The 18657-nt window shown below is 62.4% G+C and overlaps 1 protein-coding gene across 2 annotated transcripts; it reads right to left on the bottom strand.

The window, feature by feature from the left end:
• Nucleotides 1–537: 537 nt before the first annotated feature.
• SAMD10 (sterile alpha motif domain containing 10) lies at nucleotides 538–13271 on the bottom strand. 2 transcript variants are annotated; one of them, XM_087750134.1, is made up of 5 exons: nucleotides 13154–13271; nucleotides 7234–7418; nucleotides 3505–3673; nucleotides 2223–2363; nucleotides 538–1823 (listed from the first exon to the last, which is right to left on the bottom strand). In XM_087750134.1, exons 1-5 carry the CDS (start codon nucleotides 13182–13184, stop codon nucleotides 1801–1803), a joined length of 549 nt encoding a protein of 182 aa, XP_087606260.1. In that variant the 5' UTR covers nucleotides 13185–13271; the 3' UTR covers nucleotides 538–1800. The 2 variants fall into 2 exon arrangements, with proteins under 2 accessions (XP_087606260.1, XP_087606259.1); XM_087750133.1 differs by having other exon boundaries at nucleotides 538–1780.
• Nucleotides 13272–18657: the final 5386 nt, after the last annotated feature.

Raw genomic sequence — 18657 nt, 5'->3', positions numbered from 1 at the left:
ACTGAGGAGCAGTGTCACCGCAATGGGACAGGGATGGGACAGGGATGACACCGGGCTGCCGCTGCCCTGCACCAGCCCCAGGCCCCGCTGACGGCTGCCTTAACCCTGCCCGCAGCCCCGCGCTCTCCCATCCCGCTTGGCATGGCTCGTTAGCCAGGCTAACGGAGCCGCTACCTGCACTGGAGTGGGAACAGGGGACCCCAAATCCCCCATCCAGCCCCCCTCCAGCAAAGGTTAGCAGCTTCTCAATTCTCATTTCCACAGCATTTCTGTGGAGCTGGGAGGGGATTTAAATACTGGCAAACCCCCAGGCTGAGGCTTGTTCCCGCAGGGCCGTCCGGCGGGACCCCATCCCCCGTGGAGGTGCTGTCCCGGGGGGTTTAGGGCTGTAGGCATCTCCTGAGCATCCCTGGGAAGGGCTGGAGGGACTAACCCCGCGGCGCAGGCTCAGGCGTGGGAAGAGTCAGGAGAGCAGCCAGTTAAAATAACAGTCTCTTATTTTATTACCAGCAGAGGAGCAGGTGGGTGGTGGACGGGTGGGCCACCGTGGCCTCCGCATCCCTGCCAGCTCCGATGCCCCAGGGGTTTTGGGGTGCTGCCATTTCGGGTCGCCCACAGCCCTGCCCTCGTGACTGGAGGGGGAACGCGGGGAGGTGACAGCATCCACCCTGCCCCTGAATCCTCGGTTGTTCCTTACCTGCCCACATGAGCGGTCTGCGGCTCCGGACAGGAGGGGTTTGGGTGGTGGTGGGGGGTAACAGTACATGTTGCTTCACCTTAATGACGAGCTGGGTCGTCAGGACGGTGCCTGGGCTCGGTGGCACCATCACCAGCCCCTGGGCAGGAGGTCGGGACGAGTATTTGCAAATGCCCGGAGGAGCAGAGCTCTGCAAAGCGCTGGTGGGAGCGCAGAGGGCATGGGAGGGAGCACGGCTGGGCACAGGGGCCGGGGGGGATGTGGCACCCAGGAATCCCCAGCCTCACCCTGAGCAGCACCCGGCACCGCCTGGCAGCATCGCCGGCGGCTCCCACCCAGCCCCTGCATCGCCTCCCCCGTCTGCCTGCAAACGAGGACGGATGAAGGACGAGCTCCTGGCACAGCTTCCTCCAGGCCATGGCACCCTCCCGGCGCATCCGCCCTGCCTTTGCGCCCAGATTTTCCAGCTCCGATGACTCAGCTCCCTTTTTAACTCACCAAATGGAGCCGGGCGCTGGTGGCTTGGCCCCGCTTTGAATTTTGTTTTGGCTGGCCAGGTCATCTTATTTGCTACTGATAACGTTACCTCCTAGGATGCTGGAAGACAGCCCAGTCTGAAGAGAAAACTAAAGCTCCCTAAATAAGCTCCGAGGTATGGGCACGAGCTGCCGGCTGCTGGGACGTCGCCCATCTGCATAATGCTTCACCGTCCTGTGCATGGCTCTGAGCCGTCCCGGGAATAACCGTGCTCGATCTGTCCACAACGCCGAGCCCTGCTTGTTGCCATTTCCTTTTTTTCCATCTCTTTCCCTGTAAACCAGCAGGCTCAGGCGGGCAAAAGTTCGTCTGTCCCAGCAGCTGTTTTGCTAATTTTCCTCCAGCCAAGAGCCATGTCTGCTGGAGGAAACCTCCCATCTCTGCACAGCAATGTAGTCATAAAAAAGAAAGAGAAAGAAGAAAAAGGAGAGAAGCCCTGGAGTGGCTGGGAAGCCGTCTCTTCGTATTCCAAGCGTGCGGTTCAGGTCTCGTATCGGCGGTGCACAGCCCATCCCAGAGGTGCTCGGTTCACAGTGTTGGTGCAATCTGCCAAACAGACGGATCAGCTAGGAGACATTTCCAAAAGAGGCTGGAACAAGGCGGGAGAGGAAGGAATAAACAGCCTGCAGGGTGGCACGTTCCAGCTCACCCACTGCCAGCCCCGGAGGATCCCGTCCCTTCCATGCAAAATGCCACTGACGCATTTTGTGCTGTGCTCCGCAGCCCGGCCCCGTGCACTGCAACCTGTGCACCGCAGCCCATCCCCGCGCACCACAAACCCTCCTCGTGCACCCCAGCCCGTGCTCCACACCCCGTCCCAGCCACGGCGCGGGCTGCGTTTGCATCAGCAACGTGCAGGTGGGTGCCTCTGGCTTTGGCAGCCACCGGGCCGCTGCTCCTCTCGCCCAGACGGCTGCAGGAGGGGCACAACCACCCCAGGGTTGGGCTTCGTGGCCTCTCTCCCCGCTCGGCCTCCCGCCAGCCCTACCTTGGCTGAGCAGCTGCAGGTTTCGGACCTCCTCGCGCACCTGGAGCTGCAGGACCTGCTGCAGGACCTCCTGCCGCTGCACCTCATGAGCGATGCCCATGCGCTGCAGCTTCTCCCCGTTCAGCCGCAGCAGTGCCCGACCTGCAAACACGGCGTCGCTCAGCGGCGTGGTGGGGATGCCGTAAAAGTGCAACTCCATGGGAACCCGTGTTCACGTGGGAACAAGGAGGGGGAAAGGGAAGAAATCCTAAAATGCTCTTTTTCCACCTGGACCCACAGGGACAGAGAAGCCTCGCGGGTGGCCCCACTTTTGGAGAGCGCCGGGTGGCAGCTCGAGGTCCCCAGCCTCGGGACAGGTACTGGCTTCAGCAATCACGTAACCCATTCCCGCAGGCAGGAGCTTTCCATTTCTCCGCTCCGCCTCCCGCATCAGGAGATGTTTTTCTGAGCGCACGGTCCCCACACGGGCTGGCTGTCCCGGGGGAACGGGGTACCCATCAAAATGCATTAGCATTGCCGCCACCGTCCTTGGCGAGCCACTCTCCTCCAGTCCGGGGGCTATTAGACGAGGGATTTACAACCAGCTTTTGTCCTTGTTTCCCAGCGTACATTTGCTAATGCTGCCTTTGTTTCCCATGCAAGGGCTGGCTGGGCTCTTGCATTAGGGCTTTGCATCCCTTGCGGGCAGCTCCAGCGCTGTCTTCCCTGCTGCTTTCTCCTGGCCCTGGCAGAGCTCTGCCCGGCCACGCACACGTCGCGGTCGGACCGGGGTGATGCTCCTACAGAGGAATCAAAGCCAGAGTCCCCGGGGGGCAAAGGGGAGGGAGCAGGTCCTAGAGGTAAGTGAGTGTCCTCCAAGGACTTGGCTGGGAGTTGGATTCAGACCTGGAGGAACACATTTGCAACTTGGACTCCAGCTGAGCAGAGATCTTTCCCCTTCTGCAAAAATCTTCAGCATTTAAAAAACTACAAAAATATTCCTATAGTATTAATCTAGGTGAGGAGAAGATTCGTCCCCATCTTATAAACCACTATCTCCCCTGGGCAATTTATGCTCATTTTAAACCACCTCCAGCCCCTCCTGGAGCTCACCCTGGTGGCGGATGCCTCCTGCCCAGCCCGGGTGGGTGTCCCCGTGCCCGGTGCCGTGCGGTGACTCTCACCCCGGCTGCATCTCCGAGGGGAGAGGGGACAGAAACGGGGGGTATGTCTGCCTTCCGAATCACAACCCCCCAAATAGCTATTTCTCAGGAGCACGTGCTAACGGCCATTAGTACCGTACCTGTGATGGCGTGGTGGGAGAATGCCTCGACGTAGATGAGATAGTTATGTGGGCAGTGCTTCTTCAGCCATTTGCACACATCCTGCTGGGTCCAGAGCACCACCGGCTTGGCCAGGCTGCCCAGCGTGGGGCTGGTGTGGTAGATGCCATAGTGGTCGCAGGCACGGCCCTGTGGGGAGTGGGAGGGGAGGGGGTTAGCGGGATTCGGCCCCATGAGGAGCAAAATGCCTTGGCCAGGAGGTCAGCCCACGGGGACGGAGGAGATGCTGGCTGGCAGCACAGGACTGCGGCGAGGCCGGTAGGCTTTGGCTTTGCACCCTCCGGAGCCCCTGGGCTCACCCCGAAATAGCAGCATCAGAGGAACTGGTGAGGGAGGCAGGGGGAGCGGGGACGGGAGGCCGAGGTGGGGGTCCTGCCCTACATGGACCCCACGACCGGGAGCTCCCTGGCCCTCCTGCTGTGGGCAGGAGCCCCAGTCCCTCTCCCAGCCCAGCAGAGCATCGCACGGGCTCGGGAGACATCCTGGGGGTCCCCTGGGACCCCTCTCGCCAGGCAAAGGTGCTTGCTGGCAGCTCTCAGTGGGGACGGAGCCAGCGAGGTCCTGGGGTGCAGTGGGTGCCGGTGCAAAGCCGTCCCCACCAAAGTCGGTACCGGTGCAAAGCCGTCCCCAGCAGAAGTCCCCAGGGAAGCAGCCTGCAGCCAGCTGGTGCCCTGGAGCAGGAGGGACTCTCCCTTTCTCTCCTGCTCAGCCTCCTTCCACCCTGAGCTCACTGGCCACGACCAGGTCCTGCAGCCTCACGGGCATCTAAAGCCACCTCTGAACCCCACAGCTCTTTCTTGGGGTGCTGCCATGCCCAGAGACACCTGGGATAAACCGGGGTCACAGTCCTCAGCACCCCAATGTGCCCTGGCCACCCTCCACCTCCCGAAGACCTCTGCCATGCACCCTCGCCCCTCGCCCGGACTGCCCTGGCCCCCAGCCCAGGCTGCTCCCTCGGCCCCGGCCGCCTGCCCAGCTGCGGTGCCCGGCAGCACCTGCCTGGTGGCAGGATGGGACTGGGACCTGCAGAGCCGAGGGGATGGAAGGGGAGAAGCGGTGCCCACGGGGAGATGGGGCTCGTCTGCCGGCATCCCTGCCTCCCTCCTGTCATGCCCCGAGCCGCCTGGTAGCTCCATTTCCTTGCCCACGTCACCGCGACTCCGACCTCATCAGGTCTTTGCAGCCTGGGTTATCTCGGTACGGAGCAAACCAAACGCCTTGAGCTATAACAGCGCAGGCGGATGAGCCTGCTCCTCCCGGTGGGAAATGGGGCCAGGGGATGCAGAAATCCACTGTTTCCCGGTTTTAGCACCCAGGGGAGACTGGTGAGCTCTCCGCTTCTGGCAATGCCAAGAATTCATCCTCCAGCAGCACCAGCAAACATCGCTCCTCCAAAGCAACTCCCTGCACCAGAGCTACCGGGACTGTCCTGGGCTGGTGGGGATGGGAAAGGGGTCCCCGCTGCCTGCAACAGGAGGGGACCGGATTGCCAGGGTCCCTGCCGGCACGGTCCTCACCCATGCCCAGGACAAAAGCAGCAGCCGATGTGGGAATATACTGGCATGGGAAAGGTCGACAGCGCTTGGACCACGGGTATGCCAGTGTCGACCTCCGTGTGTGAATATTGGCTAATTAAGCATGCCTAATAGAGGAGCAGAGATAATTAGTGTGACAGGGACTCCAGACATCCTGTGATTACTGAAACTAATGACACGTCCCTGGGAGATGCCAGAGCAGAGGTGGCGGAGGGCAGCGGGGTCTGGGACATCTCCCCCGGCCCCGTGCCAGGCATTGCCCACCCCGCGGAGCCTGGCTGGCCTGGCAGGAGCTGCTGCCTGCGCCCGGAGGAGCATTTGGGCTTGGAAAGGGACCTCGCCTCGAGGAGGGCTCGCCTGTGGCAGCTGGGGACATTTAAGGGAGAAGGAAGAAGGCAAAGTTGGGAGGCTGTAAATTAATAACCAAGGAGTCCATCTCCAAAGCCGATGGAAAATGCGATAGGCAACGCACACAATTCGGTTTCCCAATCAAAGCAAACCCCAGCTTTGGGGGGACCCCCGGTAGCTGCCCGCCCCCCCCAGCCACATCCCGGGAGCCGCCTGCCCGCAGGAGCAGCCCCAGCCTGCGCCGGCTGCTCGGCTCCTTCACACTCGGCTGAGCGCGCCGGAGAGCGTGCCGTAGGGAGGAGGCGGCGATTTGCTCTGGATTCACTAACGAGCAATGATGAGAAGCGGAGGGGCTGGGGAAAATAACGGCCAGCTTCCCGCGAGCTTCCCGCGAGCTTCCCGCAGCTATTACCCAACTAACCCTCCCAGGCACGGGGGAAGAGGTGACAAACAACCTGCAATTTCCCTGGGTGCATTCGTGTCCGCAAGCGCTTCACCCATCAGACGCAGCCCCGCACCAGGGACCCATCTCAGCATCCCTAAACCCTGCACTGCTGGCTCGGGGCGCATCGTCCCCTGCGGTGGGCAAAGACCCCCCCGGTGGGTCCCCGAGCGAGCCCCTGCGCTCCCTGGGTGGGAAGGGGAGGTGTAATGAATCAGGGGCTCGTTTTCCAGCCGGTTGAGCCGCGCTGTCTCTCTGATAAACTCTCAGCCGTGAAGATCAAGCGCCGGTGTTGAGGAGGGCAGGCGGGAGGGCTCGGAGGCTGCTCCCGCGGGGAGGTGGGAGGTGGCTGGGGGGAGCTGGGCGGTGGGAGCCATCCCCTGAGAGCTGCAAGGAGCAACTCACATCCCCTCCCATCTCATGGGCATTTGTTCTTGCTTATGGCAAAATTAAAGCCTTTCTCCCCACCAAATCCCTCTGGGAGGCACGTAGAGGTGACGAGGGAGAGCCATGATGAGCACAGCTGGCACCCTGAGAGCGGCTGGCGCGTCCCCATGCCTGCACGGAGCTGTCCCCACGCTTTTCGCAGAGGTGCAAGAGGAAAGGAGCCGCCGGGGTGCCTGGAGGGGTGACGGGGACGAGAGGCACGGCGCTGCCAGGGCAGGGGGACCCGAGGGGCTGTGACCCTGCTCCCCTCCGACGCTGAACCAGCCAGGCCCTCAAGATGGGAAAGCATCTCCATGTTGGAGGCTGGAAACCGGGCAGCTCCGTTTCCTCTGGTTTCTTTCCAGCAGTCACCGGCTGGATGTGCTGCCTCCGAACACCGCTCCCAGGGCGTTTCGGAGGGTTTAGGAAGCTCCCGGAGCCGCTCACTGGGAAGATGCTCCTTCCCACGGCCGTGCAGAGGCAGGGCAGCAGGCAAACGGCTGGAAACCTTCAGCTCACAGCCTCATTAATGCAATAAAGTTCAGAATTTTAGGAGGTCAATGGTCCAAACCTGGCTAAGAGACGTACCCAGGCACTCAGGGATTTTAAGGCATTATAAGGAACTTGGTTCTGGCACATTTACTGCAAAATTGTATTAAATCCCAGCTCCAGGTGTGGAGGGGAGGTGACGCACAGAGCTCACCCCAGCACAGCCCCCAGCCTGATGATAATGATTAAATTATTATATTTACATATATTACTATAATTAAATGCCCAATAATCATGAAGGCTTGTAGCAAAACGGGATCTGAAGGCCTGATCCTGCAGAGAAAGAGGAGCTGCTCCTGTGGGGAATCGATGGGATGGGGGGGACACAAGGAGCCGCGCGGGGCCGGGGAATCGATGGGCTGGGGGGTGCAGAGGAGCCCGGCCGGTACCTGCGAGCCCTCGGTGCCCGGCTGCCGCAGGAGCTTGACGGTCCGGCCGCCGTCGGCCCGCTGGCTCCGGCCGTCGTGCCAGGTGAGGCTGCTGCCCGGGTTCCTCTGCAGGCGGTAGCTGAGGTTTTCGGCTGAGACCGTGTGCTCCAGGAGGCTGCGGCAGAAGCTGAAGTGAGCGGCGGCGGCTGCGGAGGGAACGGGGGTTAGAGATGGCCACGGTGCCCCTCCGCCTCACGCTTGGGCACCCAAAAACGCCTTTTCTACCCCACGGGACCTGCCGAGCTCGGCTGTACCCCCCCACTGCCAAAATCTCCCCCCTCCCGCCTTCCCTTCCCATTGCCAGGGAGAAAACCCACCAGCCCACGAACCCGCCGGCTGGCGTCGGGAGCCGGCAGGCGCCGACAAGATGTTTGCCCACACAAACCCCTCGCGAGCGAGGCTTGTTTTGACACCCGCCTGCCAAGCAGACGTGGGGACCCGCAGCTGATCCTCGCCGCGTGGTTATAACCTCCTGCTCGTCACCGCCGCTCTGCCGGGCGAGACGCTGGGAGGGAGGAAAAGGGGAAGAGCCACTTTCCACAGACCAGGCTGACATTAAACCGCTGCCACCGAGGGCTGGGGAGGAGATAAATCCCACTCTGGGCAGCCCGATGGAGAAGGGGACGCGGGTTGGTCCCCCCCAGCACAGACCACGGCTGCTCGGGGACGGCTGCTGCCACGCAGGCGCACAAACCTGCACACCCAAGTGATGGCCGAACACCTGCCAGCCCATCTACGATGGCCCACGAAGAGCCACTTACCCATGATGAGGGGATTTTGTCCCTCACCCCTTGTGTTTTAATAATCTGGGGGTATTTGGGTTGCAGTGAGGATGCACAGCTTTCCTTTGGGGCTGAAGGGACCCCGCTGCAGTGGGAGAAGGATGCACGGGTATTAGGGGCTCACGCGCCCGTCTGCTCCGGATAAAAGCCAGACGGCTTGACATAAGCAGTGCTGATCCGCAGAAGCAAAGACCAGAGCATCCCCCAGCTCACCTGCTCCCACCACAGCAAACCAGGCAAGTCATGAAACCACCGAAAGCAGAGCAGCACCCGAAGGAGATCCAGCTCCGGGGATATCCCACCCTGGGAGAGCCGAAGGGCTGGAGAAAACCTGCTGCAGCTCATCTTCATCATTAGTGGGTTTTAAGAGGGAAGAGGTTTCAAAGAGACCTCTCGAACACAACTTCATGCAAGAGGAGACCAAACGGCCAAAAGAAGTCAAAATGGAGCAGGAAAGGGTTGTTGATGTGTCCGTGTGTCCCAGGTTATCCAGACCACATCACACCACCTTGCTCCTTAAACACGCCCAGCGACAAGCATTGCCATGGGGAAACTGAGGCAGAGGACCTGACCGGCGGCGGGGGAAGCGATTTTACGGAAAGCAAGCTGAAGGGAGGTCCATGGAGAGGCTCGGTGTCGAGCAGAGGCTGTGCTGGCAGGGGGCTCTCTGCGCCTGTCTCGGGCAATGGGGATGGCTCCGATGGCTTCCTACAGCCTCAGACACCCCGGACCCAGCGGGCAAGGACCGCAGTGGGTTGTGCTCCCTCCAGCCAAGGATGCCCGAGATGCCCCCGGCTGTCCTGCCCCTGGCACCCCGAGCACCCAGCCCTGCCGCGGCCGTGCCGGGCTACCCCCGAGTTGAAAACCGCCCATCCCACGGGATGTTGGAGGCAGATATGGACCTGGCAGGTCTGGAGGGGCTGGTGCCAGAGCTATGTGCTTTGGCTGTGCCGGGGCTTCCCCAGGACTCGCTGTAGAAAGGCTCAGTGAGGGAGCAGCAGGGAACGGGGCTCTGGCCATCAGCGGGACGTATATCCATAGGGGGCTATAGAGCATCTGCTGCCAGCAGCAGGACGTGGGCATCTTTGCTCCCCCAGCAAATGTGGCTGGAGGCGAGAGAGCTGGAGCGAGAGCAGATGGGAGAGAGGGGGGAAAGACGAAGGGAAAAACAAGCCGAGAAGAATGGCAAGGCCGGGAATGCCGGCGGCACCGCTCCCCATCGAGGGCAGGCAGCTGCCGCCCTGGAGGCCGGAGCCCCCGGCAGCGCCTCTGCAGCCTCCCGCTCCCCCAGCCCAGCCCTCGGGTCCCAACTTTCCCATCGCCTGGCAGCACTCGACACGGGTGAGGGCACGGGGTGCTGAGCCAGGGCACGCGGGAGCGTTTCGGAGCAAGGGAAGGATGGGGGCAGAGGAGCCCCCGGGCTGGCTCCATGCAGGGACACAGGGGTGGCCTCCAGCGTGGGCTCTCTTCCTTCCTGCACCCTGCACAGGAGCAGCCACAGCAACGCCACGAGCACCCAGCCGCCCTCCATCCCCTCTGCTCCTTTTCTGCTGAGCCAGAGGCCGTGCCCGCCGGCCAAGGATGCACATGAAGCATCTTCCCCCCACCCCACCGGCCCCACAGCCCCCCAGCCCTGCCCCGCAGCCCCCCGGCCATGCCCCACAGCCCCCCTCACCTGGCTCGGGTGGTCCCTGCGAGCTGCGGATGGTGGAGACGCAGCAGAGGGATGGCCGGCCCTGCTGCATCTCGGCAGGAGGAGGGATGTGCGTGAGCGCTCGGCAGCACCGGCTGTCACGAGCGCGGCTCCATCCCTGCCTCCCCTCATACCTCGTCCACACCTGACTGACTCCCCCGATCGCCTCCCTCTCGCTGCCAATAAATGGTGGCTGCACACTCGCCCCAGCTCCGGCACCGGGCAGCCCCCAGCCAGCCTCGCATGGGGGGGGGGCGGAATTACACCCCCTCCCCGCCACCCCGTGGGCGTTTGATCCGGAGAGATGCTCAGTGTTTTCCCCACGTGCTCCCGCCTAATCCCATGGCAGGGCCAGCTGGCACCGGGATGGATGGGGAGCCTGGGGGGCTGCCGCGGGTGATGCTGGACCCGCCAGGCATCAAAGCACCCCGGGGCTGAGTGGAGCCGTGGCAAGCTCGTGCGTGGCAGCACCAGGGTCACCGGTGACTTGGGGCGTTTGGGATGCAGGAGGCGCTGGGGAAAGAAAAGAGGGAGCGCGGCGATGAGCGTCCTTCCTGGGCAGGGGCTGCGGGGCTCAGCACGGTCTGCTCCTGCAGCCGGCCAAAGCCATCGTGGTTATGGCCACATTTACGGGCCGGGCAGAAGCGGGGTGCCCGCAGGCAGTAGCACAGGTCGGTGAGCAAACACTGTGCTGAGCATGGGGAACGGCACCTTGAAATGGGGCTGCAGGAGCCTTTGGGCCGGCTGAGCCCGAGCTGGAGCAGAGAGGGGAGAACTTGGCTCTGGTCCCCAAACGGCCACTGTGCCCCATCTTTCTGGGTCCCCATGAGCCGGTCCGTGGTCCCTGCGGCTTGTCGGACAGCCCCGTGCGATGGACAACGTGTCGCCTGCTCGCGGGCTGGGGAATCACCACTGGCTCATTTTCCCTCTGTGGCTCTTTGATCCATTTTGGGCATCTCTCCAGCCACGCAGGACAGGCGGAGGGGGAGGCCAGGGGCCGGGTCACCGCAGGGGGACCAGCGGCCGCCTGCCCCAGGCGTGGGACAGGGTCTGCGGCAGCGGCAGGGCCTGACGCCGCTCCCTCCCCTCGCTCAGCACACTGCTGCTCCCTGCCTTTCCCTCTCCAGACACTTTTATGGCTGGTGAAACGTGAGCACTGGAGAGGCTCAGAGCAGCAGCAGTCACTGCTGGGGAGAGGGACGGGAAAACTCCCGGGGACGGAGACCTTGGGGCAGGACATGGCAGCACACAACGAACCAGATGGTGAAAGCATCCCTGGGTCGGCGCTGCGGTGGGCACGGGCTGATCGCTACCAGCAAACCGGCTTCGAGCCGACTTTCCGTGGGCGCTGCCTGCTCACAGGTGTCTGGGACCAAGCTGCAGGAGAAGCAGGCAGGGGCACGGAGCAGGGAACCCAATGCCTGGATGGGCAACGTGCTGCCCGCACCTAGCTCCCTCCTCCGCCACCGCTTCCCAGCATGGCCTCAGGGACGTCCCCGTGCCTTTGACGCCGTCGCACACACAGGCGTCCCGCAGACCTGCCCTCCCGCTGGGGACGTGTCTGCACGCAGCTGCTGCGGGGGTCAGCCAGGCTTCCCGGGGTCAGCCAGGCTTCCGGGGATTAACGGCGGTCCCTGGGAGAAGCTTGGAACAAGCTTCGCGAGGAACGAAATCCCTTTGTCGATTTGCCCGGCTCCTGGTGTCTGGGAGGGAAAGAGACATTTAGCGCCAAACGGGGCGAGAGATTTCCCAACCGTCGGAGAGGGATTTGCGGGGAGCTGGCCGTCCCTCTTGTGTTCCTCCGGGCAGGTGAAGGGTGGATGAGCCCAGGGCTCTCCGGGGAGTCCAAGGACAGGGAATCCACTCTGCTCACAGAGCAGCTTTGCGAGGGATTCATCTCGCTTTCAGCGGCATCCGCATGAGCCACGAGCCCGGCTGGCGTTGCCATTGCCCTGGTCCCCTCCATCCCTTCCACGCGGCTTCGCCCTGGCGCAGGGCAGAGCTGCTGCTTGGGCTGGTGGAGCCCCTGGGGAGGCGGTGATGCTCTCTGGGACCCCCGAATCCATGTAATCTTTGATGTCCTGACGGACCAGATCCTGCCCTGAGCCATCCCCTGAGACCCGCTGGCCCCGAGGAGGACAAGCCCATGCTCAGAGAGGACTGTCACCCCTCGAGCCTCTCCAGGTTCCCCTGGGGTGTGCTTGGCCCAGGCCCTGGCTGCGATGAGCATCGCCCCAGCGTTTGCCTCTGAATTCTCTGCTTGCGGAGGTGAGACGGGAGCCCCGCGCAGGGACGGAGCTCAGGCCGGCGGCTGCTCGCTGCTGCTGTCTCCCGAGGAAGGAGGAGGAAGGGAACAAAAGGCAGATGCCCTTTCCGTCCTCCCCACGCACATCAGGGGACGTGCACGGGCGCTGCCTGCCTGCCTGCACGGAGGGGCAGGCAGCCCTGCGACAGGGGTCCCTGGGGCACAGCCTTTGGGGGGACTGCGTGTGTCTTTGGGGGTGTCTGTACTCCTGAGCCCCCCGTGGGTACTGCCAGGAGGTCCCCGAGCACCCCAGGACAGGGGATCTCTGCAGGCTTGGGCACCCAAGAGAGCATAGGGTGAGGGCAGCAGGCAGGACCTCAGGGCGGCCCTGGGCAGAGCAGGCTCTCCTGGCAGGAGGCAGGCGTGGGAGCCCACAGGCGGGGACACCCCTGCCTGCAGCGAGCCCCCTTCCACCTCGACACGCTCTTCCCGGGGGTCCTGCCCTGCTCCAGCACCCCCTGCCCAGCCCTCACACCTGCACCCCCTCGCTCCAGCCAAATTTCCCAGTCGATTTCACCGGTACCCCATAATACTGGGGATAGGGAACGGGGACAGCCCCTCCTGGGGATGCTTAGGGCAGGAAAGGGGGACGTGGAGGGGCAGACGCCCGGGATGGAGGACCTGCTCCTGGAATGGAGGGGGCATTCCGGCAGAATGGAGGGAGCAGATCCCTGGGATGGAGGATATACCCCTGGGGTGGAGGGGGTAGAACCAGGGGGGATGAAGGGCAGACCCCCGGGATGGGGGAGCAGCACCAGGGGGGGATGGAGGGTGGACCCCCGGGATGGGGGAGCAGCACCGGGCAGGGATGAAGGGTGGACCCCTGAGTTCGGGGGGCAGCACGGGGAAGGGATGAAGGGCAGACCCCCAGGTTGGAGGGGCAGCACCGGGGGGGGATGGAGGGCGGACCCCCGGGATGGGGGGGCAGCATGGGGAAGGGATGAAGGGCAGACGCCCAGGTTGGAGGGGCAGCACCGGGGGGGGATGGAGGGCGGACCCCCGGGATGGGGGGGCAGGTCCCCGCGCCGTGCCCGCCGCGTTTGGGGCTGGGGGGGCGCGTCCCGCCGCGCACCTGAGCCCACCCCCGCCGGTGCCCGGTACCTTCCATGTCCTTGGGCCGGCCGCAGCTCATCCTCCGCCCGGCGGGGCCGCGCTCCGGCGGGGACGGAGCCCCGCGCCCCCCCCAGCGCCGCCGCCGGCACCGGGCGCTCCCGGCCCGCCCCGCCCCGCCCCGGTGCCCGCGGCGGGGGCGGTGCCGGGTTCCGCCACCCCCGGGCGCTCCGCCCGCCGCGCCGCCCCCCGCGCTGCCGCCCGCCGCCCTCTCCCGTCCCCGAGGATGCCCCGGGCATCCCCCCGGATCCCCGCCCGGAGCCTGCGGGCATCATCGCCCCCCGGATCCCCGCCCGGAGCCTGCGGCCACCATCGCCCCCCGGATCCCCGCCCGGAGCCTGCGGCCACCATCGCCCCCCGGATCCCTGCCCGGAGCCTGCGGCCACCATCGCCACCCGGATTCCCGCCCGGAGCCTGCGGGCATCAGTACCCCACCGGATCCTTGCCCAGAAGCCACCGGGCATCATTGCCCCTTGCATCCCTGCCCGGAAGCTGTGGGCATCATTGGCCCCCCCCCCGCCCCGACCCATGCCCGGAGGCCACTGGGCATCATTGCCCCCCCAGATCACTGCCTGGAGGCTGCAGGCATCATTGCTGCCCTGATCCCCGCCTGGAGGCTGCGGGCACTATTGCCCTCCCCAGTCCCTGCCCGGAGGCCACCGGGCATCATTGCCCCCCTGGATCCTTGCCTGGAGGCCACTGGGCATCATTGCCCCCCCGGATCCCTGCCCAGCCTGGGGGACAGGGCCTGGGGACACCAGGGTGCAGTGGGCACCACGCACAGGTTTTTGCTCATGTTTGCAGTGGGCACAGAGCAGAAAACGCCCAGATTTCCCTTCTCCCCTCAACCTGCAGCTCCCCAGATGGGTACCAGCCGGGCAGGCGAAGGAGGGTGCTCGTCCCCGTGTGTGCACCATAGTGGGTGGCCACAGCGTGAGTGGGCACCCGGCAAACCTCGCTGGAGCACGGTACGCCGGCACGGAGCAGAGCAGCATCGCCGGCACCCGTCACTCCCCCGGGGTGGCAACCCCACGGTATTTTTGGAGGCGCCTGCCTTCAGTTATCGCACCTGACTGCCAGCCAGGGACCGTCACTGTCAGCCCGTGGAGCTGCAGCGGGGCTGGGGGCCTGGCTGTGCACCCTGCGGTCATCATGTCCCTGGGGGGTCACCATGTCCCTGGGGTGGGACAGGGACGGGGACACCGCTGGGTGCTCAGGACGAGGACAAATGGATGCCCATGCCATGATGCTTCACCTTTGCAAGGCCTTCCCCATCGCAAACCTACCGCAGCACCGGGCAGCGCCCTCATCCTTGTTTTCAGATGAGGAAAACTCAGGCTTGCGGGATGCTGCTTCCAGACCCACGCTCCTTCCTTAGCAGATGGCTCTGGCAGGGTCAGGCACGTCCTGCGGCGATCAGCCACTGTGGGCCGGGGCTGTAACGGTGCAGCGGGTGGTACTGACCCTACGGGGCCTCGTGCCGGGGGTTGAGTGGCCATTCATGGCATTGGTATAGCTACAGCATAAAATCCATTTGGATCCAGGCTACTTAGCCATGCGTGTGCGTGCAGCGCTTGTAAAAATGAAATTCAGCTCCCCAAATCAATATGAGCTTTCCAAAATTTTTGGACGCTCGCTCAGGAGCTGCTTCGGATGGGGCTCAAGCCCCTGGCCAGGCTCAGCTCCGTGCCATGAGCGCGCTGGTGCTGCCGCGCTCGGCGAGCCAACCGCGCCGCCGTGCTGGGACGTCGGGCCACGAGCTGTGCGCGGAGCCTGCAAACAGCCTACTACTAAAATACTGCTCCCCAGCCCTGGTGTTAGCGTTCCTCCTCCTACTGCTGCAAGAGAGCGGTCAGGGCAATATTGCTGATTGCAGGCACCCGACTCCATAAAATAAAGAATGAACCTATCTTCCATTACTTTAAAATTCCCATTTCTCCCTCAGCCTCTGTCTACACACAGAGCTTTCAAGCCATGGCAGAAATCTTCCAAGAGAAATATGGATAAAGACGGGCCTTGGCAGGAAAAGGCTAACGTCGCTTGAAAAATGTGTGCAGATTATGCCAAGCTGTTATTAAAAATAAGTGCTGCGCTGTTCCCAGCTTTTGCTTTCCCTGATTTTTCTGGGAGTAATTGCACTTCTCCAGGAAAGGTTTCATGTGTCTGGGGGAAGGAATTTGTTTCCTCCTCACCATCTGCAAACAGGTCCAGCGCCAGCCTACCATCCTGCCGATGCCCGCTGACGCTGCGGTGGGGCCTGGGCGCGCGGGGAAGCCCAGATCTCTCACCCGCCTGTAATTCCAGCGGATTTTCAGGAAAACCCTGAGCCTCGGAGCTGCCCGGGGAGGGCTGCGGAGGCGGCGTGGTCCCGTTCGTCCCCGCGCCTGCCCCGTGCTCCAGCTATCCTCGGCTCTTACGGCATCCAGCATCGCTCTTGGGTTATCAACAAAATCCCTCCCACGGCAGAGCATCCCTTAACCAGCCCCAGCGACTCTGTCGTGGGTTTTTGGTCTGTCTTTGGGTCTTTTAGTGTCTGATGGAGGGGTTTCTGCAGTTAAACAGGAGATAAATAACAGGGGGAAAAGCCTGTGCATTGAACCCAAACCCAGAATATAGCTTGGGAAGCTCAAAGCGCCGGTCAGGGGCTCCTTTCCCCCACACGTCGGGGGGGTGGGAAGGGGACAAGCCGGGGACACTGGCTCCAGCGAGCCCCAGACCTACAGGCTTCCCCTCCGCAGGCATATGGAGCTGGGTAGGGAGAGCGCTAATGTCACCGCGGCCCCGTCCCTCCCCTCCGCCAGCCTCGCAGAGGGTGCGAGGATGGGATGATTCAGCACGTTCGTTTTTCAGAGAATAAAGGAAGTAATTAAACATCAGCTTTCCTCCCGCCGCAGCCCTGCGAGGATGAGAGGGAGAAGATAAAAAGCCTTCAGACGGAAGTTATTTGTCTAAGGAGAAAAGTGGCTAATTTCTCTGTTGCTTTGCTTGTCTGCTCGTTAATGAAAACCGCTCATCAGCAGGAAAAGGGAGCACCCGGCAAGGGGGGAGGAACCGCACCGTCCCTCGGTGGCCGGGCAGGTGGCCGTCGGTGGCCTCGGGACGTCCCATCGCCTTTGGATGCCACCTTCGCTTCGCAAAGCCCCCCGCAGCATCCGACCGCTGGGCCGGGGGCTGTGGACGCAGCCGGGTGTCAGGGAGCCCCCCCTCGCCGCAGCCCCAGGGGTTGGGGACCGGCGCTCGCCACCCCAACGCCACGGAGGGGTTTTCCTAATCCCCCCCAAATTTTGGTGCAAAGAGTTTAAAATGAGTTTGTTAAGGCATTTGCAAGGAGACCAAACAGAAAACAGCTTCGTGCCTGAAGCCTCCTGCCTGGCGCGGGGGGATGGATGGCGCTTAGCTCGACTGGGCACGGCAATATTTAGTGTTAGGAAAATCTCTCTCTGAAAATAATTTCTTTTCAAGCTGATAATAAAGCAGCAAACCTCATGGCTGCAGGGTGGGAGTTGCGTCGGGTGGCACTGAAACTCTGGCTTACGAAGCGGTGCCTGCGGTCTCCTTTCGCCCCCGGCCGCGCAGGACACCCTCTCGGCGCTCGCGGCGCGAGATCTGCCCCTTCCCGAGGACGGCGAGTTACTGGCAGAGGCCGTCCGAGGCATCGCTCCCTGTTTTCTGCTCCGTGGGACGCGATGGGGGGCCTTGAGACTATGGAAGCTCTTTCATTCGGAGGTTTATATAGATATATTTCTAATTGGATTTTGGCACGTCACGGTTATTTTCAAGGCAGCCTGTAATTATTTGAAAGCGTAGCCCAGATTGCCTCCTTTGTCTCAGCACAGAGGGGTTTTTTTTAACATTGTTTCCCAAAACAAAATTGTGAATTTGCAACTTAATCCAATGAGACGACATGCGCGATGCCATCATCTGCAAGGGCACAGCGAGGCAGCGTGATTCACCTTTCCCAGCTTCGTAATCAATTCACAGCAAGAATAAAAAAGTCAAAGAAATATTTTAATTCTTTCCAGTAAGAAAAAAAATATATATATACTCTAAGAAGCTGCTCTGCGCTCATGGATATTTTATGAGCTGGGGAGGTTTTGCTGGTCCGGCCGTAGCTCAGCCCACCCTGCGCAGAGACGCTGAGCACCGCGGGGATGCCGCCGGACGCGGGGCAGCCTCTGCGTCCTCTTGGCACGGCCGAATCTCCCGGCAAACCCGGGGCCGTGGCAGAGGAGGGCGGTCAGACGCTGTTCGCAGGCTTTTACTCTCCCAACTGAAACTTGATGAAATTGCTATTAGTTTTTTTGGTTTTTTTAACCATGTATTGCAATTTTTTTTGGCCATCCAGCTCCGTCTGCTCTCCATTAGGTAACTGAAGCCTGAGCAGGTCGGATCCTGCCGCCCTCGCCAGGGATCGCCCCCAGGCCGGGCATCGCCACCACCCCACTGCTGCAGGTGTTATTTCAGCACCCAGAACAGGCACAAATGAAAACCATCACCCGGGAAAGGTTTTCCAGCATCTAGCTGCTAACCAGCGTGAGCGAGTTAATGACCGTACCACAGCCCCGTTACATCGCAGCAGCCTGAAGTTCTTCGTTTTCTTCAAGCCCAATTTCAGGGCTTGCTAGCTGTATTCAATTGCTTACAGAATCCGATTTATTATTTACGTTGCAAGGTACAGCCTGGCTTGAATTGATTTGCTGTGCTCTGTTTGCCACTGCACGCTGGTGTGGGGTCTGGAAACTGGTTGCTCACGCAGTCAGGCTGCAAAATCAGGGATTCAAGAGTTAGGGAACGCCAGGCTTAAAACTGGGCGTGCATCCCGGTGCTTCGCGTTCTGCTGCTGCCTTTGGTTGCATCTCTGGGGATGCAGGGAGAGCTGACCCTGCCAGGGGCAGCGGGGTGGATTGGCTGGGCCCCCCCAAGGGCCGTCGCCCCGCTGCTGCGGGGGAGATCGGGCGGGTGCGATGTGCCACCCCTCGTTTAAGCAGCTTGGGTCTGGGGAACGGGAGCGGGCAAAGTGACACCGGTTTTTAGGAAGGAGCCGTGGATGGGAGCGCAGAGCAGATGGGGAGAGCAGAAGTGATGGGAAATAACTGGGAAGCCACTGGGAGCCCTGGTGTTCGGGGGATGCTTAGCAGGCCTTCGTCTTCACCTTCACCATCACCTTCACCACCACCATCACCTTCAACACCACCATCACCTTCACCATCACCTTTACCTTCACCATCACCTTCACCACCACCTTCACCACCACCATCACCTTCACCTTTACCATCACCTTAACCATCACCTTCACCATCACCGTCATCTTCACCTTCACCATCACCTTCCCCTTCACTCCTCACCCTGCCCGTGGTCAGGCCTTGCAACGCCTTGGGTGGCAGGAATGAGCAAAAACCCCATAAACGCGAGCCCGTTGCCCCAGGGCACTGGAGACCAGAGGCAGCAGGGGCTCGGGTGGGTTTACCGACAGCTGAACCGTCGGAGACGGGCCA

This window comes from Nipponia nippon, unplaced genomic scaffold, assembly GCF_047370975.1.
Source record: "Nipponia nippon isolate SJK-2023a ecotype South Korea unplaced genomic scaffold, ASM4737097v1 scaffold_13, whole genome shotgun sequence".
Taxonomy (NCBI): Eukaryota; Metazoa; Chordata; class Aves; order Pelecaniformes; family Threskiornithidae; genus Nipponia; species Nipponia nippon.
The sequence above is the reverse complement of the archived record's forward strand: the minus strand, read 5'-3'. Positions and strand labels throughout refer to the sequence as shown.